Raw genomic sequence first — 22,989 nt, 5'->3', positions numbered from 1 at the left:
ACCATTTTTGTATGAACTGGTCACACAAAATTTGTTTTACTAAAACCTTTTCGTATACAGCAAACTGGTTTAAAAAAATGAAACTCATGCCTAACTCATTAAATATAGATTCTATGTGGTTTATCCACTTGAAATTCACTCCATGATTGCTTTTTAAACATAGCATTAACTTGTATAAAGTACTGCTAAGTTTATTTTCATTTAATACTAATTTACTCCAAAAAGAATCATCCTCAATTTGACCCGAATTTCGAGTGGAAACCTCCCAAGGTCTCCATAAACCATAAATGATGCAGATGAATTTCGAACTTTCAGAATTCTTTTACAGAATTTCAAGTGGATTTGTTCAATAATTTTTAGGTTTTCAAAACCCCACACTTCTGAACCGTACAATAAAATTGGTTCAATCATAGAATCAAACATTTTTAATTGTTTATCTATAGGTATTGATTCATAACGAAATAATTTGTTTACTGTTTATTCAAAATACACTCAGACGCAGATTTCCTGCGTAACAGGAGCGACTAATACACATAAATTTACAAATAACATAGAAGCGAAATGAGTAGAATACATAAAATAAAACAATATAAATATTTTTTTTTTACAAAACTAAATGTATACTACATCTATTGACCAGATCGCAAAAAGTCCGTGCAATCTGTAAAGTTTAAATAACCACGTGATCACATGAACACAATAAAATGATAGTAACAAAAAGTGTAACATATATAAATATTCATATGTGATGATTTACAGAGAAAGCAGTAGTTTTTCAACCTTTTGAATGAAAATAGAAAGGTTAGTTAATACATTTAAGTTGCAATATTTCAACATTCCATAAAGTTTGTTGATATTTGGGTTGATTCTGTAGTAATTAGGAATATATGCATTTCTTACTTCAATAACATCAGCATTGTTACAAAGCGCTATGTAATGATACTCATCTCCAAGACCAGTCTTACAAAGCTTACATTTTCTTTCAATTTCTGGAATTCTATTCTATCTCCCCGTTTCGATAGGAAATTTGATATTACAAGTGCGAAGTTTGCAAATATAGAGTCTACTAAAGTTTCTAAGTCTAATTAGATAGGGTTCCATACAGAAGTCAGTCTTAAATTTTAATTAGAACTTCCCCCTTGATGAGTTATCGATATCCGAAAACCATTTTTGTATGAACTGGTCATGGAGTCTTTGTTTAACGTTCATTTTTAAAAAAATCAAATTAACGTTTCCTTGTACATGCCAGATTTCACTGTTACCAGTTTCATCAAAAATAGATTTTACATAATTAATCTACTTAAAAGAATTATAGCCATTTTCAAATAAATTAAATATAAGCTTGTAGAGTTTTCCAGACAGTTTATCAACATTTGTTACAAGTTTGTAATCAGAAACAAATCATTTTCATCTTTATACTAATTTCGATAGGAAATCGGCCAAGTTCACCATAGACCATGAAATTTGCGGTCGTTGACCTAACCCCCAGAATTTTTTTGCAGAACTGTAAATGTATCTTCTCAATATTCATCTTATTTTCATATCCCCAAATTTCGGAGGAATAAGTCAAAATAGGGGCTACCAAAGAATCAAATAGTTTTATCTGTAAATCTAAAGGAATACTAATATTATTAATTCTCTGGTACAGACTGTATAAAGCTTTTTGAGCTTGATCTACTAATTTGTTTCTGACTTTACAAAAATTACCATTATAATTTAATAACAAGCCAAGATATGTATATGTATCTTGAATCTCAATTTCATCATTACATAGATTAAATTTGAATTTCTTATTACAGTTACGTTTAGAAAAAATTACAATTTTTGTCTTTGAGACATTGACCTTAAGTTTCCAAGTATTACAATATTGTTCAAATATATTTAAAGTATTTTGTAAATCTTCAGCAGTATCTGCAAAGATAACTGTATCATCTGCATATAGTAAAATGTAAATGCAATATAACGCTTTTTGTGCTTGCTCTACAAGTTTTTTTCTTGTGTTAATAAACGTTCCGTTATATTTGAAAATAACACCTAAGTATGAATATGTATCAACAATTTCAAGGTTACAGTCTTGCAAAGTAAAAATAAAGTTCTGTCTCGTTTTTCTTTTACAAAAAATCATAACTTTAGTTTTATTAACATTAACCTGCAGTTTCCATATATCACAATATGATTGAAAAATGTCTAGAGCTCTTCGCATACCTTCCATACTTTCAGACAGAATGACAGTGTCATCTGCATATAAAATAACAAATAATTTATAAAAAATTTGCAACTCACTTTCGAGCTTCTCTTTAATAATATTAAGAGGTTCACCGTCTAACTGGCTGAAATAACTTTCTAGATCATTTAGAAATATAGAAAAAAGAAACGGTGATAAACTTTCCCCCTGCCTTACACCAGTAAGACATGGGAAACATTCAGACTGGTCACCATTATACTGAACGCAAGATTTAATGTCATGGTACATGTTAAAGAATACCTTAAAAAATTTACCTTTAATCTCACAATTTTGTAATGTTTTCCATAGCCCCGATCGCCAGACGGAGTCGAACGCCTTCCGAAAGTCGACGAAAGTACAATAAAGCTTCTTGCCAAACGAAAAATATAACTCAATTAGAGTATGCAATACAAAAATGTTGTCAACTGTTGAATATCCTTTCCTAAAACCAGGTTGGTTTTCGGAAATGAGACTCAATTCGTTAGCAAACATATTTAATCTAGAATTTATAACAGACGTAAATAATTTTCCTAGGCAACTGATAAGAGTGATTGCCCTGAAATTATCAGGGTCAGACGGGTTACCCTTGTTTTTAAAAACAGGTTATATAATTCCACTTGTCCAGCTTTCTAGAATAATACCAGTATCTAACACTAAATTAAAAAGCTCGCAATATATAGAAATTAACAATGGAGTTGAATATTTCAAATATTCATTTAAAATTTTATCTGTACCTGGAGCTTTGTTATTTTTCAGCTCCTTTATTGCTTCAGATATTTCTAATTCTGTTATTTTTCCATTTAATAACTCATCATATACAGGATGTTCACAAATATTATCAATATTCAGACTAAAATCTCCCTCATCATCTTCACTTGCATTTAAATTTTTAAAATATTCAAAAAAGTGTAAATCTCCACTTGTGGGTTATCTTTTCTTTTACTTGAAAATTTGTGAAGTGTATTCCAAAATGCTTTTGTGTTTGTTTTTGATAATGATCGAAGCTCGTTTGCGCAATTTTCTTGGTATTTTTTTATAATTGAGTATTCTTATTAAGGAGTTGTCGGTATTCTTTAGCCTTCATATTCATCAGTGTTTTGTTATCAGCAGTCTTAATTTTTTTGTATTTCCTTCTTGCTCTGTGGAACTCATCACGCATAATCTTACAGTCTATTTTAAACCATGTTTTTTTTTAGTTGATCTTTGACACAGTTTACCCGCTGGTCCAAATGCAGTTGAAGTCGTATCTAAGAGTACATTTCCGAGTTCACTAATTAGGTCATTGACCTGTAGTGGTGTAACGGATTCCGTTTGAAAATTTTCGAGGGTGTGTTTGATTAAATTCAATGCATCCGTGTCATCGCTGAGTACCTGTGTAAACTCGTGTGCCTTGTTTGTGTTCCATCGAACGCAAGTGTTGTTATTCTTATTTTGTTGATCAGTGTAATTTTTGTTTGTAATGCATAAAGAAAAATGCATCTGATTATGAACATCAGATAGTGTAGAATTAAAGTCAAATATTTCAAATTCAATAACTAGGTCAAGCATATCAGGTGACAAAATAAGGTAATCAACAAGACTTGCGTCTTTACAAGTGTTTTTTTTCCAATAAATTTATTCTGATGCAATCTACCATTTGCAAAACATAATGAACATCGTTTGCATAACTCTATTAATTTTCTGCCATAATTGTTATAATTTTGTCCTCACTACACCTTTCAAGAGGGATGCCTTTTTTTATAAAGTTATTTACAAACAATGTATTTTCATTCATAATTTCAGATGCATTAACAAAGCTTTTTCTGAAGAATCCTTGGAATTTTCAGGAGGGATGTAAATACATCCAATTAGAAATTTATTGCTCATCAAAGTTTTAGTACAATTTAATGAAAATTACACCAGTTACAGAACAAATTCTGAGTCTGACTTCAAAAATTTCAGGCAGTCAGAAAGTGATTTTGTAAATACTACGACTATACCCCCTGATTTTTCACAATTTTTTTCTATTTTTTGCAAAGTAGCTGTAACCATCTGGTAATTTTAACTCGTCAAACTCATCAATTTTAGTTTCAACAAATATCAGAATATCATAATTTTTAATCATTACATCAAAATCTGGATTTAAAAATTTTGATTTGATACCACATACATTTAAAAAGGTTATTTTCAAAGTATTATGATTGTCAGTTAAATGACCGTAATCAGTGTCTGATGTGTTGTCCTAATCTCCACCATTATTAGGTAACGGTTGACCTGGAATTGTAGGCGGGGGTACACTTCACCATCTACAAGGAGTTTATCGTACACTAGCTTTGCGTGTCGTCTTTGCCTTTTGAATTCCTTCATTTTCGGGATAAGTTTTTTACTCCTGTCAATTATTTCACGCGTGGTATTGCTGGTATATAGAAAATTGTGGTTTGTTCTTTAAATTACTCGCAGCTGCTCTGTTAACACGCACATGATCACTGAATCTAGTAAAACTGGCAATAATGCTTCGTTCCTTGCCGTCAGACCGCTCACCATCGGTGTACATTTTGGAATTTTATATCTCCAACATTAGGAACCATATGTAATGTAAAGAATTAGAATCAAATATTGGCTATGGAATAAATTTCAATTGTAACTAAAACATAGAATTTATCGATTTTGAACTGTAAATAAACAAAAAGATACTTTTTCACTGATATATGACATGATTTTCATTCATACTCACGACAAACAATGCCTACCATTTCATCGTATTTGTTGTGTACATGTCATATGCCTAAACTCAATTTATGAAACTTTCCAATATTATAAAATAGCCCATAAATTACCAAGACCTACATGATGTATCCATAAATGAATTGCCTAAAACGGAAGTCACGCATTAATCATAATGATAATCCCTGTCTCCGTGATAAGTACTCGGTAACGCTCGTGCTTTATCATGAAGAAAGGGATTATCATTCTCTTACATATACTTGTCAACTAATTTTAATCATTGTATTAATTAATCACTGAATTAATTTTAAATTATATGATTATGTTTCACTAGGGCTACTTACTATGTACATTGTAATGAGCTCGGGGGACACTTCAATATTGAATTGATAGGGGTGGCGCTGGGGTTCTGTTACCCCACCCTTTTCATATAATTTAGTTTTTAGAAATGTATATCTTTTTATATATTGCGTATGTAAAAATGCAACCTTACCCCATAATGGTTGGATTTCGTGTGGAACGAGAATCACATTCAGGCATAATCGAGAAAATATCACCTTGAACGGAAGTTGGGGACCTTGGGCCTACTTAACCAAAATTTCCAGGAAGGGATTTATTTTTAAAATAGGTCCAAAGTTAGGATATGACCTCCTACCCCGCCCTAACTTTGAGAGTTAGTGACGAAATTTCCGACGGCAATTCTTTTTTCACCACTAGGTGCAAACGGAAGTTGGGGACCTTGGGCCTGCTTGACAAAAATTTCCAGGTGGGGTATAGCACGGATTTTTAAAAATAGGTCCAAAGTTGGAAAATGACCCCCTACTCCACCCTTACTTTTGGAGTTAATAAAAAATTTCCTACAGCAATACTTTTTTCACCACTAGGTGCAAACGGAAGTTGCAGACCTTGGACCTGCTTGTCCAAAATTTCCAGGTGGGGTATAGCACGGATTTTTTTTTTCTTGAATAACAATTTAGTAATTTCACTGCACACAATACTTTAATAACTAAAAATAAATCCTGCGTCTTATCAAAACTAAGCGAAATCCACTGGTTACAGAGAGAGCTAATGATTCGCAAAAACAGACTTGTCTTACAAGAGAACGCAATTTTCTATTCTTGAAGTGCAGAAATATTGTTACTTTTTAGGAACTATTTAACAGGATGCCGAAAATATGGAAAACTATTTCACACAATATCGACTAAATAATTTCTGAATATGTGGAAGTCGTTACTGCGCATGTAACATGTGTAACAAGCAACATTGCCAATATTTGGATAATTTAATGTTTTTCATAATTATTGACGATTCTATTTAATACTCATAAGTGTTAACTGTTAAAGTTTTAAAGCGTGCATCACGCTGTTTGGTACATTGAAAGCATAATAATATTGTATTCTAATTTTTGAACAGGAAATGAAATTTATAAATTCATTGAATAGTAACTATCTTCTATATAAAAAAGTTATTGTAGTTATTATATATTAATAAAAACGTTTTTTGAGTAAGTTTGAATCGTTGCAACTGTTGTTATTAGACATATCTGAAAACTGGCTGCTAGCTTGAGTCTAGCGAGGTGCTTACCAACGTCACAACAACAACAAATAAAAGTATATTTATTTTCAAAATAAATGGGTTAGATCATTAGTGGTATAATTAAATATACAAATCTTTAGTTCGCTTCATTGCTCTGATTTCAGAAAACGTTTGTATTAATTACGTACAGAGTATATATATTTAATAACCTTCGTTTTTCGATAGAAGTGAATTACTAGACTATCAAAAAGTAGTATCATATACAATAGACGTGTGTTATGTTAGCTTGGAACTGTTACTCGTTTAATATAAAAAAGAAGATGTGGTATGATTGCCAATGAGACAACTCTCCACAAGAGACCAAATGACACAGAAATTAACAACTATAGGTTACCGTAAGTTATTTTTCACCGCAGAAAAAATTATCTGGTTCTAGCTGATTACTTCAACTACACGTACGATTTACTTTTTTTTCTTCATATTTGGGTATTTTACACATACAACGGTATTACAATTTACTTTATACCGTTTTCCACACTGGGTAAATGCATATACAGCTGTATACAGATTCTCATATATAATTATGTTTAAAGCACTGTTATTGTAAATTATAAATTATGTGCGTAGGCTAACTATGCTTGATAAATCTAAATATCATATATAAAACAATAAAAAAATATGGATTGGTCATCCATTCCTATCAAATAAAAATTAAAAAAACGACATTTTGAAAATCATAAGATACAAGTATATAGTGAAATCCTATAAAATGGGCATACTGACTACTTTTGAAATAAGGAGTTATCTAAAGAAATGCATATGCTTAATTGATCTTTAACAATACATACATGTGTCCAATTTTATTTGAAAAAAAATCTAAAAAGTAACGAACAATATACATTTTAACAATAATACAAGATTTACACACGCTTCAAATAATTAGAGTCATTGAATCAACTTCACTTTGCTTTGCTCATCCGAACATAACAATATTGTGATTACTTCGAAATAAAACAACTGAAGACTTGTAGGATTAAGAGACGCAACAAAGCAGTTTTAATAAATACTATTGGCTAGCATGTAATGCTATACAACATAACATAATCACAAAACATCTCACAATCCCTGAATCACAATACACAAATACGAATAATATGAATTGGCAATAGAAAAAAACTTATATACAAAGGCATTATAATTAGTATTATCTGAATACAGCTGTTACACTCGCTATATATATGATTTTTTTTTTCGATAATTAGAAAAAGGCGCCAAAAAGAATCATATAATAGTAAAGGTCTAAACCGGATTACTTCTTATAATGCAGGGCAAAGTAAAATCGATATTTTGATAAATAAGAAATATTGTTATCATAATACAATATATGATCGAGATCAATTACCTGAATCGATTTAGTAAATCATCCGAATCGAAATGTTTTAGAAAAAGAAGTCAAACTTTTGAGATGTGCCAATGTAGAACAAGAAAGAAATGTCAGATCTAGATAGATAATTAAATCATTGTTCTTAATTTTATAATACCGTGTTCCTACTTACGTCTGATTTTAAACCTTAAAATACCCACATCGGTATTTATAAATGACCCATTGGAAATATTAAGCTGTACGGCTTTCATAGGTTATCTCTGAGGCTACTCTAACACAGAGATTGGTTCACTGAAGTCAGGTTATGATGTCAAAGTTCGCGGAATGTTCAACAGGGATATACACTCATTTATGTTAATTAGTATCCTTCAAGGATATTGGAGTCATCTTTAAACGTAGATGAGCAGCACGTGGCCAAAAGGTTATTGCTTACTTCTCATTTCATTATTCAGAAAGAGGAAAAAAAGTATGATGTACTCAGACGAACAAAGTCGGTACTCTGATGTAATGAGAGTTTGCAACCAAATAATTATATCTTCTGCGGAGCCCATTCTCAAATGCATAGGTATGTTGATTACGAAAAAAATATATATTTACGGTATTTTTGATTGTGCTTATATTTGGTTTACAATTTTGACAAATCTTCTTTATTCTAACATTTTCGTTTTTTTTCATATACATGTATATACAAAAAAGTTATTTAGAAGAAAACAAACTCATCAAACAGGGTATAGATTTTTTTTAAATCAAATAATAATAATGTTTAGGCTTATGTATTTTTGTTCTTTGCCTCGGAACTGCCCTTGACCAGTGCATCGCTATGAACAGTGTCGTTATATGGATTAGTTCTCGTTATTGTGACCTCATTATGAGCTAAAGGTCATCATCTGAAGGTTTACACTCCGTTCTTCTTTGCGTCAAATGTGTTTTTTCTATACCTTACTTCAATGGTCATCAAATGGAACTGAACACTTGAACAAGGAAATTTTAAATTACCACTTTTTTCATATTGTTAGTTTTAGAAGAGATGACGATTATGCCCAAAAGTTACAAAATTTTATAGTTTGTGTATAAATTGTTTTTCAAATAATTATTTATGTGAAATAATTTTATGAAACGCGATGCCACTGAACATGTCTTTTAGCGAATATGACATTTGTGTATTTTTTCCGTCTTTCTCTCAATCGCTTTGCAATTGAAGCGGCATATCTGGTTTACAAAAAACAAAGCAATCAAAACAATTTTCTGTTATTCTATAATAAATATGGTACAATCGAACAAGATATGACCAGATGTTTTGCCTTTTATAAGCATTTAGGCTGTGCAATAACTTATTCCACCAAGCACACGCTTTTTAAAATAACAAACAGGTCGGGGAACTACAACATTGAAATAAGTGGCATGGGGGCTAGCAAAATCCAGCTCTAATCTGAAATTAGAATCCACAATCAGTAGTCAGACAATACAGGAACGCGAAAAAACAATGAAACATATAATGATGAAGATGAAGATGAACTCTATTACGAGTTTTCAGAAAATTCGAGGAAAGTATGTTTTTGTCCTATTACATGTAACTGATTTTTTTTTTACACGAGTACAACACATTTTGTTCAGAAAAATAACTTTCATCACGTATATCCATTTTAGAAACGTTGTGCAAGCATTTTGAAGATGACGTAATAGTTATTGCTGATTACTGTACTGCGGATGGAGGGAATTCGGTTGAAATACTTAACAAAATGAAGGGTATGTTTTCTTATTTAAAATTAAGTCAAGGTAACATTTTTTAAATACAATGTATTTATTGTAGAAATCATTGAGTTATTTTCACTTCCGATTAATATTTAATCTATTTGGCTTTGTTCTTCAATAACGTATTTCAATATACTTACTGACCGTTTTGCAAATACTTTTTACAAATGTCTATTTGTTGGCTAGACGTTTCCATTTTGTTCTTGAGCATCACTGAAGAGACATGAATTGCAGAAATGCACATCTGATGAATTAAAATTAATTGGTACTGTTGATATTGTTGCTATATAAGATAAGACGATGTGGTATGCTTGCCAATGAGATGTTCAAATGAAGCGAGTTTCCGCAATCATAGGTCAACGTAGATCTATAACAATGATCAACATCCATACCGTAAAGTCAATTGTGAATACCCCCATATGACAAAATGTGAAACAATTCAAACGAAAAAACAAAATGCCCGATTTATAACACAACAATAAGTGAAAATCAAATAAGATCGACAGCAACCATCGACAGCCACTAAATAAAAGGCTTCTAATTATGGACAGGCAAAAATAGAATGTGGAGGGGTTCAACATGTTTGTGGGCGTTCGACCCTCCCATAGCCTGACATAGCACAACATACGAACAAACTTTAAAAGATCAGTTGGAAATGGCTTGACTCATCAGATCGACACGAATCACAAAAGAAATAACAGAACGACGAAAAAAACACAACGTAAAGATAAAGGAGTACTCGCAGTTACTGACAGCTAGTTCAAAGCCCTTAAAAGTCGTCACAAACAGTCTAAGAATAACAGGAACTTGTGCAATGATATTGATGATATCTTGATATATATGTATTGTAGTGCTAACAGTTGTCAACCTTGTATTTATTGCAGAAAAAATAGATGAACATTCAAGACAGATGTTTGTAATATTCGAAGATCATCCGAATAACGAATTCAGTAGTCTTTTCAGCACTATAAATTGTATGTTGGTACATAAAATACTTATTACATTTACATAGTTCTCTCATAGATACAAACACTTGCTGTGGAAGTTTGGCTCATCCGTAAAACTTTATTGCAAAATGGATATCGCATACCAATTTTACTCACTTGTGACGCTCGAATCAAAAATGTTAAAAGGCTATATAACGTAGTAGTTAAAGAGCATTGTGAACAGAGTAATCTGAAAAGTTTTACCCGATACAAAGGTGACTGGGATGTCTTCCTCCATCTTTGATTTTGAAGTAGCAGATAACAATTGGTCTAGATCTTTAATGATATGTGCAAATTTTGAGAGTAGTATGCAATTCATTTGTAAGACTTTTCATGTTAATATAGAAAATTATGTGTTTTATCATATTTACGGCTGTTTTTTTCTAAAAAACACATTTTTTTTTTTGTTTTATTCATTTTTTTCAACTTTGCCACATAAAGGGAGATAACTCAGAAAGTAGGGGAGATAACTCAGATAAAGTAATTTTTATAATAGAAAGTGTTATAATAAATTTACCTATTTTAATATGTAGCAAGAAAACAAGTCCGGTGACCTTATTTTTTTCTTTTTCTTATCTGAAAGCATGTTATAAGAGCTATATTCTCACATTTTATCTTAAAATTATATGGTGTAGTTTTCTTTTTATCACACAAAATTGGATTTTCCATGCATAATCTATACAAAATCTGACAATTTTGCACAACCTGTAGCGTGAAAAAAAAGTTTGGTAACCCAAACGTTTTATTATATTTTGGAAAAAAGCATGATAAAAACTACATTTTGACAAATTATCAAAAATATCTTTGGGTTTTAATTAAGACCCTCCGCACCCCTCCCCATCCACCTTAATAAAAATTGAAAAAAAAAAAAAAAAAAAAAAAATAGAGCTATATTATATACAATTATATTCATAAAACCTGTCGCTTTTAATATTTTCACATATTACACTATATGTTTTTCTCTTACTCTTTATGAAGTCTACCCTAAATCCGTTGATTAGTACTGGTTAAGTGGTTTATATTTTAAAAAGTCTAGGAGAACGTGATTTATTTTCAAGATGTAATTGACAGCGAGTATCAATTGCAGATCGGTAATATGTATGTTGCTAATTGTTCAAACATGCTATAATTGTTTTATGATCGGACGCTGGAGCTTCGTGGTGCAAGACGAATCACGAAAATTCTTTAACATAAGAATGCATTCAATCATCCTGGACCTTTCTTTACGATTCCACTTCGAGTACAGGATGCCATAAGGTCAGTCCCTGTTGATTTAATCATGATGATATACAATCGATATTTGGTGCTTAAATATATTGAATTAAGAAGAGACAGCAAGGAATAATAAGTTGAATTCAAAATGATAAAGTTAGTTACGACTAGTATTCAGGTGTTGTGACCATATGGTCTTAAATGCATGATTTTTTTTATTAGTTGTTATTGTTTTTGAACTAACTGTCAGTAACTGCGAGTACTCTCAGATCTGTACTTAGTGTCTTTTTGTTGTTGGGATTAACAAGTACCCGGCCGCGTCCCCTCTGTGTTTTTGTTAGATGTATTTCTATTTGTATGAGTTAAGCCTTTTTCAACTGATTTTTATAGTTCGTTCTTATGTTGTACTGTTACACAACTGTCCCAGGTTAGGGGAGGGTTGGGATCCCACTAACATGTTTAACCAGGCCACATTATGTATGTATGTGCCTGTCCCAAGTCAGGAGCCTGTAATTCAGTGGTTGACGTTTGTGAATGTGTTACATATTTGTTTTTCGTTCATTTTTTTGTACATAAATTTAGGCCGTTAGTTTTCTCGTTTGAATTGCATTTTGAGGCCTTTTATAGCTGACTATGCGGTATGGGCTTTGCTCATTGTTGAAGGCCTTACGGTTACTTATATTTGTTCATTTCTGTGTCATTTGGTCTCCTGTGAAGAGTTGTCTCATTGACAATTATACCACATCTTCTTTTTATATATATATGGGTTCAAACCCGATTAAGTGTGTAGTACTAATTGTAGTAAAAAACAATATTAGATATCTGAGAGATGTCAAACTATTGTCCGAAATTTTCATTTAATATCTGCTACTTAATATTAAGCAAACATTCATTCAGGTGGAAAACATAAGAAGCTTATAATGTAAGTGGCTTTTAAAATCTTATGTGAAGTTTATAGGGACATGATTGAAAGCTGGTTGATTAACAATTTAGAATAAAATGCTGCACCTTAATACGAATAACGAAAATTTGTGTACACCACTCACTGTGACCAGAGGCAGTCCCAATGAGAAAAATGCGCTCAAAGTAAGGCTCATTGTTGAAGGCAGCACGGTGACTGGTGGAGGGTTAATTGTCTAATTGGCTATCATACCTCATCTTCTTATTTTTACATGTATATAAAAACGCCTTTAAAAAAAAATTCGGAATTTTTAAATCTGACTCAATCACTGACTTACTGATATCGAATGGTCAATCCATTTGTGGGATTAAATGATAGAAAGTGTTACGAGCTAGAACAATAATGCAAACGTTCTGAATGTAATACATGTACTTGTATACTTAAAACCCCTCAAAGAAATATGACCTTGTGTTTAAAACTCCGAATTAAATAACCTAAAGCTCAAAGGTTATTATCTCGGATCGCTCTATTTGTTGGACAAATTCAATCAATGTTTTTGCTTATTGTTAATATTTGAAGTTTTAAATATGCATATAAATCATTGACTTAGTGACATTGGTTATACTTGTTAAGTTTTCTACTTAGTTGGTTCTATTTAGAAGTGTTTATTCTATATATTTACCTTTAATATTTTGATCACTGCACATTGTATACTATTTAAATGATTCAAGCACTCCGGGTTCGAAAATTCAATGTTTCGTTTTCAGGAAGACATTGAAGACTTGATTTTTATATATATTTTTTGAGTTGTCAGAAAATCTGCTCTTCAACCTCCTAATCATGATTTACTGACTTTGGATTGTAAACATTCTACGCTTTGTTTCTTATTTTTATTTTCAATGTAAAACACATAATTTTCCCTTATCTAACTATATATACATGTGCATATGTATGGAAATAGCTTCTATCATAGATTTGGTCTCCAAAAGTTAAAACGGTGAAATATAATCTCTTTTTGGTTTAACTATGGCAATAATCTGCATTTATTTGAAACAAAATATTGCAAAAGGGGGGGTTGAAAATGTCTAAAATGTCCCAAAAATTTGGTCCAAAGAAGAATTTCAAACCATTAGCTATAGAGTGATACATTTTCTGAAAGCATTGACATTTATCTATCATATGCATTTCACCTCATTTTTTCCAAAAATTAAATTGAAAGGTTCGAGGGTCAAATGTTGGAAAGCACTACAATAATTTCTAGACATATGGGCGGTACGGATGTGAAAATACGGACTGCCAAAAAAGAAAAAGGGCCTTTAGAACATGCAAAAAACAATCTTGATGTTCATATAAAACCCTCTTTGAAAGCTATATTATTCTTCAGCTATCTGAAAATGAATTTTATTGCACAAGAACTTTCATGTTTAAAAATATTCTCCATGGCCAAAATGCGAAACTAAATTTCTAACTGTGTATTGCTACCTCAGCGTGTCAGTCTAATACAAAGCAGGGTTAATATACATGTATGTATTAAATTAACATGTTCTCGTTCTGAATATGCATTAATTTGCCACTGAACGTTAAACAGCTATCCATCATCATCATTACCACCAAATGCGTCATCTGAGACTTGCCTGCATGTTCGCCATGTCTATTGATTAATCTTCCTGCAAATAAATACATACATGACTCTTCTGATTTTTTTTATATTTGCTATTACTGAGATTTTTTACAAATGTTTCTATTCCTATTGAGAACATGACTTTGTGATAGAATACAATAAAACAATTTTCTCCTTGTGGTGTTTTCGTGTGACTTTAAGGGCATAAAACATGATCAATTTCACTATCTGAACTTACGTTGCCATTGTGAATTTTAACAAAACATTGGCATATCATAAATTAACCCCCATTCAATCAATTGCAGAGATACAAGAACAATTAAAACAGATGCAAATTGTTATGTTAAGTTAATAGATATTTTCTGCACTTTCCAGGCAAGCTTAATCAACATAATATGTACCAAGCTGTGTGTTCCAAGGACATGTATAAACAATGTTTACCGTCAAATTTTATACATTTGATATTTTCCACCTTTGGATTCCATTGGTTATCAGAAAGGTAAGCCATAATGACATGTCTAATTTGTTCAATGAACCAGCATTCCTGATGAAAGTAAATCCGGAAAAGCTCTTCAAACGCATAAGATTTATAAAGTGCTGTTTTCATTTTTGTTATTATCTAATTGGAAGTTCATCTTATTAATGTGCCCTTAAATGTCTTATTATTTAACAACAATATAATTATTACATGCTCTCTTTGACATAATAACATATTTTCGGGTGTCTTGTCACTTATTCACATAGTTGTGTGTGTAACTACAATATATGTATCTGCTTCTGTTTATTATTGCTTTGCATCACGGTGCGAAGCCATTAGTGTCATACGATGTTCTTGCCATCTCGAAATCATTACGTAACAAATATCGGTTCTCATTGGTTGACTTTTGGGTTTGGGAAAGATTCTATGAGATAAAGAATTGGGAACATGTCCCGGACAGGAGAAGATATAAAAATACGGACAAAGTTCCAGTATGTGTATTTTAGATCCGATCTGATACCCGTTCAATGAATAATTTTGCCTTTACTGGTTTACCATGCTTTATAATGTCGTGTCGAATTCATGATAATAAAAACAAGCAGGGACTAGTACTATTTCCTGAGTGCTTATTTGACTTAATATGTATATACACCACATGTACAACAAAAAATACATATTACTGCCAATAATTTTCAAGAATTTTGTCAGAATGAGAATACATGTATTCCATGTTATAAAACCAAATGATATATATATATAAAATGGATACGCCAAGACAATGGTAAACCCAGAATTGTGCATTAGAATTGTGAGAATGATCTGGAATATTTAGGAGGCATCTAATTGCAATTTAATAAAATGGTAGTGTAGGAAAACACGCATGAGGATATTCATATGCAAATAAATATTGCGTCAAAAAGACGGGCGTCAAATACCACATTAATGTGTGTTTGCACTAAGGAGATAAATAACATCTTTCTCATACTCAAACAGCCATATCTTACTTAGAATTTTGATACAGCGAAGCATCCCAAAGCTTTTAAGGAAGCTAAAACGTGTATGTTTTTTAATACTTTTCCAAAGTAAAAACAAAATGAACACAAAAACTAAATAATTTGATTGAAAAGCAATATTCTTCGAACAGACCTTGCAATATAGAACATGGAATGTTCGTACATGATGGTAACGAGATTGAACAGAAACTATTTGCTCAACAAGCCGAGAAGGACTGGGAAACATTCCTTCTTCAACGAGGAAAAGAATTAAAACGTGGTATGATTATATCTAACATTTTAATTGTATACGAATAAAATTTAACATTTAGACCTAACATGTCAAGTTTAGCATCCTTTTGATGTCCAATTCACATATGTCCTTTCTGCACCAACATAAAGCACCATTTGCGTAATTGTAGGCACAACTTTGAAATGATGAAAAAAAGTTTTTTTTTTTTTTTATTTTAGGGGTCAAATGAAAAAGAAGTGTCTAATGGCTCGGGTATTCCTGTTTTGTATAGAGGGGTCAATGAGTTTCATCTTTAAATAGAGCTAGCTTCAGAAACAGAAAAAAATGTCTAATGGCTGGGGTATTCCTGTTTTGTATAGAGGGGTCAATTAGTTTTTATCTTTAAATAGAGCAAGCTTCAGAAACAGAAAAAAATGTCTAATGGCTGGGGTATTCCTGTTTTGTATAGCGGAGTCAATTAGTTTCATCTTTAAATAGAGCAAGCTTTAGAAACAGAAATAAAATGTCTAATGGCTAGGGTATTCCTGTTTGTATAAAGGGATCAAGTAGTTTTCATCTGTAAAAAGAGCTAGCTTGAGAAACAGAGAAAAGTTTAATGACTAGGGTATTCCTGTTTTGAAAAAAGAGACCAATGAGCTTTCATCTGTAGAGCAAGCTTCAGAAACGGAAAAAAAGTCTAATTGCTAAGGTATTCCTGTTTTGTATAGAGTACCTTTACATTGTACATCTCTTTATATTGTATATCCTTGACATTTACATGCACTTGCTTGAAATTATCGAAATGTATTTACTGCAGAACAAAAACAAAAATTTGAAAGCCGTTGGTATATATACTTATTTATATATGGCAAAATATAGACCTAAATCGAATAGCTAAAACCATCTGAAACTTAATTTGTCTGATGGGGATTATTCAGGGAGTCAATTTAGTAAAATATCTACAAAACGATATATATATTTATTAAGTCAACCATCTTTCTTACCAGGGTGTTAGATTGTTATGAAAAACGATACTGTATCCAATAAATGTATACAAAATATACATATACGCTTAAAAAGTATATTGGTATTGTATTACCATAATATGTTTTTTTTAATAAAAGATGAACAATTATACTAACAAGATGGTATGAAAGGTAGCAGACCCCCTAAGGCGCATTTGACCGAAGTCGGTTTGAATTTTTTGTATAGCTCTATTCGGTTAATATTCATTAAAAACTTAATATGTAAGCTTTCCAAACTGACAAATATCATAAATCTGTCTGGGTTTTGCTCATTGTTGAGGATCGTATGGTGACCTATAGCTGCTTACAACCTCGTCATATGTCTCTGGTTGATACTTGTAGTTGTATTAGTTATTGGCAATACTGCAGAGTCTCCTTATTTTTGATAAGGTTACCGTAGAAACACATATAGTGTGAAATCATATACACATTTTTAACAACTCGCCCATGGGCTGCATGGTTCTTCTACTGAATAATTACTGACGCGCACCCTCCGTCAAGTAGCCCGCGCTATAATATCGATATTGATACTTCATTTGGTCCGGTTTGTTGCTGCTGGACAATAACTCTTTGAGTGTACTAAACGCCAATTAGTCGGCAATATGGCATTGGTTCGGTTTTTGTCTGTAAATCTGTCATAGTTTAAGTACTCACAGCTAGGTCCTTGAGTATTAATAATTAGAACAAATAAGGCATATAACTACGAATATTTCATTGTTTCTTTCAAAATTTAGCAAAAATTGCCAGTTGAACTCCAAACAGTTAACGGAATATGCAAAATACACAGGCCAGGGGATTTCAAGTGGAAGTCTTGCCTATGGTAAAACGGAGCAACTCCTTAAGTACAGTATTTTGCTTATTACATGCTACGCTAAAGCTATTACCAAAAAGTATAAGATAACCACAACATAACCAAGTATTCATACTTTAAATTATTATTGATAGTTTTCAGGTGGAATAATGTATCTTATCGGTTTGGTAAAAGATGATAAAGGAGGGTATGGTTCATTAGAGTTTCACAAGCAAATGTCAGAAGTTCAAAAGACAATGTTTCAAGAGGGATTTATATCTAAGGTACTATAATAATATCATATAAGGCAATTATATTATAACCTTGAACTTCATTTTCATTCTTATTTGATGAACTTCCACAGGTTAATTTGATTATAATGCGAGCTGTAAAAGATGTGGATATATGCTATCTCTGCATTTCATCATTTAATCTGTTTTTCAAATGGTAAGACACATACTGTGTTGCATATAAAAAAAATTGTGAATGAAAATATAGTGTTACTTGTACTATTGCCAACAAGACAACTATCCACCAGAGTCCAAATGACATGGGTAAAATATTTAGCAGATAAAGGTTAAAGTAGGGTCACCATCAATAGGTGTAACCGATACCGTTTAATCAGCGATATAAGGCCCCGACATGACAAAATATGAAACAATGCAAACATAAAAACATAAAAACAAACTATTTTGTGAAAAAAAAACTTATAACGAGATAATAAAAAAGTAAACAAATAACAGAAACAAAACAAGTGTATATAGTGTATCTGACCAAAAAGGAAACGAAAAAGATTATGACAGACATCAACCAACGACAACCACTGAACTACAGGCTCCTGATATGGGACAGGCACTGCTTAAAAATATCCTCTTTGATAATACCTATAAAAGACAGGCGAAAGATACCAAAGGGATATTCAAACTCATGAAACGAAAACAAATTGACAATGTCATGGCAAAAAAACAAAAAACAACGAAAAGACAAACAACAGTACACAAAACACTGCAAAGAATATAAAGACTGAGCAACACGAACCCCACTAAAATCTGGGGATAAAAACATTCCTTTTTTATCGACAGTTTCACTATATACACTTTATGTGTTTTTGTTATCATTTTCCTTTTTATGATATCTCGTTATAAGTTTCTTCAAAAAAGAGTTATGATTTCTCAATTTTACGACATCAATTTGCTTGAGAAAGATGAAAACATAAAAAAAACTTCTTAGATAATTACAGCATTCGTCGATATTTAAGCATTTTAATTTTGTTTTAACTCTTTGAGGGGTCCGTACGTGACCTTTTTCAAGGCTACATTGCTGTCCCTATCCAGTCTTCCCTCGTTTTGAAATGGTAGTCCAAATTTCTAGCCCTTCATCCCGGTCGAACCCTATTACAGGACCTACATATACTATTTTATTTATTGTCTTAAACGTGCATGAAATGTTTGCCACTGGACGTAAATCAACCAATAATCAATATTTGTTTTTATTAAACAGGAAGAACATAAGGCTATGCTTATTAAGACTTATAATCGTTCAGAAGATGAAATGAGACTACCGTTTTGCCAAGGATCAAAGGTTTCTGCATTAGGGTTAGAATTACAATCCTTCACAAGGAGAAACTGGAAAGCGGTTAAACATCCTGGAAACGAAAACAGTAGGTATTAAATATTAGATTAGAAGAAATATTCTATAACTTGTCGTAAATGGAGAAATAATGAAACATCAATAATCTATTTCGACAGGACATCAAAGTCACACAAAAAATCCAACTGAAAGACATCTAGAGGTCTACTAAGTCTTCACCAATAGACAGTTAGATATATAATGCCTCAAGGTTTGAAATAGTACTGATTCTGAAAGATTGCGACTATCATAAAAAGAAAACCTCAACCAACACCAAATGATCAAAATAGCAAATAAAGTACAATTAGATATGACATAAGTCAACCACTGAAAATGCTCCAGACTTGTGAAATAGTATGAATATTTGATGTGGTAAGACAAGTTCTTTTATATCTAATATCATATGAAAAGTACTACTGGAAAACACTTAACTTTAAAATTAGAGATAAAATAGATAACAATAATAAAATGTTTGCATGCTACGGGTTACGTTCTTCTCGTATAATTTATGATGACGTGATACTAAATCCCTAACGAGATGGGTTGTGATTGATTTTTATATGATGAAGACGTGATCTTTCGATCAGCTTAATTGAGGTCCAAAGCTGGCATGTCAATAACTGCTACATGTGTATAGTAGTCCTTTGTTTATATGTAAGACTCTGAACCGCGATGGTACTCCGAACCGCGATGATCACGCTAATGTGCAGTTGTTTGACGCTGAAGTGTGTTTTTGATCACGCTGAAGTGCAATGGTATCAATGTGACGCTATCTTGTTGATAGCTATGCCGAAGTGCGATGGTGGTAACACAGAAGGTCTACATAAACTATAATTTCAATGCTTTACATGTCGATGTAGAAGTCAGTTTGTTTGTTAGAACAGCTTTTCTGGTTTTCAAGTTAATAAGGGGCTTTATACTATACTAATGCAAGAAAGGAGGAGTGCTTGGTGAAGAGGAGAAAGAAAACCTTCTATGGGGGGTTTGTTTTTTCGAAATCTACTAAAGGTTCTTTTTTGCGTACGATAGAGCGTGGCATTCTCTAAATTATTACGGGTCCGCAAACAGACTATCCGTATAATAATATTACGGTAAACGAGGAACCGAGTAAAGATAAAAATTAATGTTAACGCAGATTTATATCCAGAAAATCAAAGAGGACAATCTCTCATTTAGTATGCAATTGTAATTAAGGACTTACAATAACGAATGAAAATTTATGTACTAACTATTAACAAAAATCTCTAATAATTGAACATTGTATTTATTAAATTTGGTTCATTTGTATGTTTCGGAGTTTAGTGTGGCGTCCATTTCACTGTACTAGTATACATTATTGTTTAGATGCCAGCTGAACCCCGCCTTTGGGTGCGTGATTTTCTCGCTGATTTGAACATAGATTGGTGGCCTTGGGATGTTGTTTTGCTCTTTGGTCGGGATGTTATTTCTTTGACACGTTCCCCTTTTCCTTTCTCTATTCTTTCAAAAGATATTTTTAAATATAAACACAAAACGATCTTCATCGAAGGTGCTCGAGTACCAATAGTCCAACAGTTTTTCACTGTTTTTAAATAACATTTGTTAAAATGTTAAAACGAAAGTCCGATAGCCCAAACTTTAATTACATAGATGATAATTAACCATAATTAAATATACATTTGTAAGTCGTTGAATTGCAAGATATTGTTTAAAAAATCACGAACAATAACTTCTGAGTAATGGAATGCGGTGGGTTAATTTTGCTATACATTATATATTTTTAATGCCTATTGTCTGAACAAGTTCTTAATTTTGTATTATATCGCTTTCATGCAAAGCTTTGATTCCTTGTCCGGAATTAACCAAACTAGGTCCTTTTGGTTTGATCAGCTCATCAACGTCTGTTTTAGGTTTTGCATTTTTAAATATTTTGGCCTCCATCATCACTGAAGTGACATTAATTGCCGAAATACGCATCTGCTGTAGTAACATTGCTATTACATGTGAATATTAGGTTGGTACACTGCAGTTATAATTAGTTTACTAAATAAAAAAAAATAGTTCATTTGAAGAATCCCATTTATTAATAACACTTTTACAATAAATGTAATGCTTTGGCTTACTTTTTTGTCCTTTTTGGTTTATAGCTCTTCAACTTTTTAATATGCTTTTGGATTTTCAAATGTTTGGCCTCGAGCATCACTGAAGAGACATTGATTGTCGAAATGCGGATCTGGTGCAGAAACATTGGTACCGTTTATGTTGTTACATAATTGCTATTAAAGAATTTTTTAATTGGATTTTAGGGTGAATTCAATATTAATATATCTTTATTCTCAATAAACCATATACATAGGTATAGAGAAGGCATTTATGTACAATATTTACAATAAGACAGAACAAACAAAACAATTGCTAAGACAATATATGAAGTACATTTTAGCCAGGAGCACATATACCTATGTTGATAATCTTTATAAATTTACAAAGTTTAATCAGTTCTGATTTGTGTTTTGAAGACATAATCTGCTTGTATTTAACAGTATTTGCATTTTTGAAATAGTAATGTGACATACAATGTTTCCTGTTTTCTTCAAAGTATTTGCATTCTAATATGTAATGAAATTCATCACCAATGTCATTTTTACTACATAGAAGACACAGTCTATTATTTCTAACTATATTATTCCATCTACCCTGTTCAATAGGGAGCTTGTGATTTGTGGTCCTAAATCTACAAAAATCAATAGACAGTTTGTTCCGAAGAATTTCAAAATAATCATCTTTTCCAAAAAAAATCTAAATATTCTAATCATAATTACTTGCAGATCAAAAAAAGCTAATGTGGGCATCATGTTTGACATCTGTTGCAAGAGTTTGGAGTCATATGCCTATGATCGAAAGCCTTGAACATCACCGCACAACGGAAGACAAAATAAATTTGATGAACCGTTTCTATGACAATTTGAAGACACGTCTACTTGAATGTACATTTGACTTAGACTACACAATTGCTGATCTAATCATATCTAAAACCTAAGTGTGTGTTTCTGCAGTGAACTCATTTATAACATACATGAGAATAACGTTTAGCAGGAGTTTAAATGCACTCTTTCACAATTTTTTGTCCACTTTTTAGTATCACAGGGATTCACAAAATTTGAAACCAGAAGAGAATATTGGGCACTGTCGAACAAAGGTTGTTAAACATGACACGATTCAGTCTAGTGTCCAAGAATTTCGAATTAAGTGTCGCGGAATTTCAAATAACGTTAAATCAAAGAGCCTTTGAACAGGTTTGTAATAATAAAGATACTTTACCGGTTTTCAAATATCTCACAAGTTTAAATATAAAGCAGACAACCATGAAGTGAAAATAAACGTAAAATGAAGCGACAGAGGGAAACCAAATCGGCTCTCGGAGTAAGCATTTCCTGCCATACATAAATTCAAACGATTCCAAAACCAGACCAGGTTGTAATATTTGAAAGAAGCAAAAACAAAACCCAAGATAAAACCGGTATAATCCAATTTGTTTAAATCTC

The 22,989-nt window shown here is 31.9% G+C and overlaps 1 protein-coding gene across 3 annotated transcripts; it reads left to right on the top strand.

The window, feature by feature from the left end:
• The first annotated feature begins 8,013 nt into the window (after positions 1 to 8,013).
• On the top strand, positions 8,014 to 22,761 carry LOC127704239 (uncharacterized). 3 transcript variants are annotated; one of them, XR_007983193.1, is made up of 8 exons: positions 8,014 to 8,412; positions 9,495 to 9,593; positions 10,484 to 10,573; positions 14,695 to 14,818; positions 15,942 to 16,069; positions 17,992 to 18,120; positions 19,337 to 19,496; positions 22,273 to 22,761. XR_007983193.1 is itself a non-coding variant. In XM_052208194.1 (8 exons), exons 1-8 carry the CDS (start codon positions 8,247 to 8,249, stop codon positions 22,482 to 22,484), a joined length of 1,101 nt encoding a protein of 366 aa, XP_052064154.1. In that variant the 5' UTR covers positions 8,014 to 8,246; the 3' UTR covers positions 22,485 to 22,761. The 3 variants fall into 3 exon arrangements, 2 of the variants coding, with proteins under 2 accessions (XP_052064154.1, XP_052064155.1); XM_052208194.1 differs by having other exon boundaries at positions 17,999 to 18,120; XM_052208195.1 differs by lacking the exons at positions 17,992 to 18,120; positions 19,337 to 19,496; positions 22,273 to 22,761 and adding an exon at positions 16,261 to 16,454.
• The last annotated feature ends 228 nt before the right edge of the window (positions 22,762 to 22,989 follow it).

The sequence above is a fragment of the Mytilus californianus genome, unplaced genomic scaffold, assembly GCF_021869535.1.
Source record: "Mytilus californianus isolate M0D057914Y unplaced genomic scaffold, xbMytCali1.0.p SCAF_6, whole genome shotgun sequence".
NCBI lineage: Eukaryota > Metazoa > Mollusca > Bivalvia > Mytilida > Mytilidae > Mytilus > Mytilus californianus.
This window is presented reverse-complemented; position numbering and strand designations above follow the sequence as displayed.

Excerpts from the sequence above, each read along its gene's own strand:
- LOC127704239 (XM_052208194.1), top strand. The coding sequence starts at position 8,247 with ATGAGCAGCACGTGGCCAAAAGGTTATTGCTTACTTCTCATTTCATTA. Across the intron at positions 8,413-9,494 it reads GCCCATTCTCAAATGCATAG|AAACGTTGTGCAAGCATTTT; the intron begins GTATGTTGATTA and ends TATCCATTTTAG. Across the intron at positions 19,497-22,272 it reads ACATCCTGGAAACGAAAACA|ATCAAAAAAAGCTAATGTGG; the intron begins GTAGGTATTAAA and ends AATTACTTGCAG.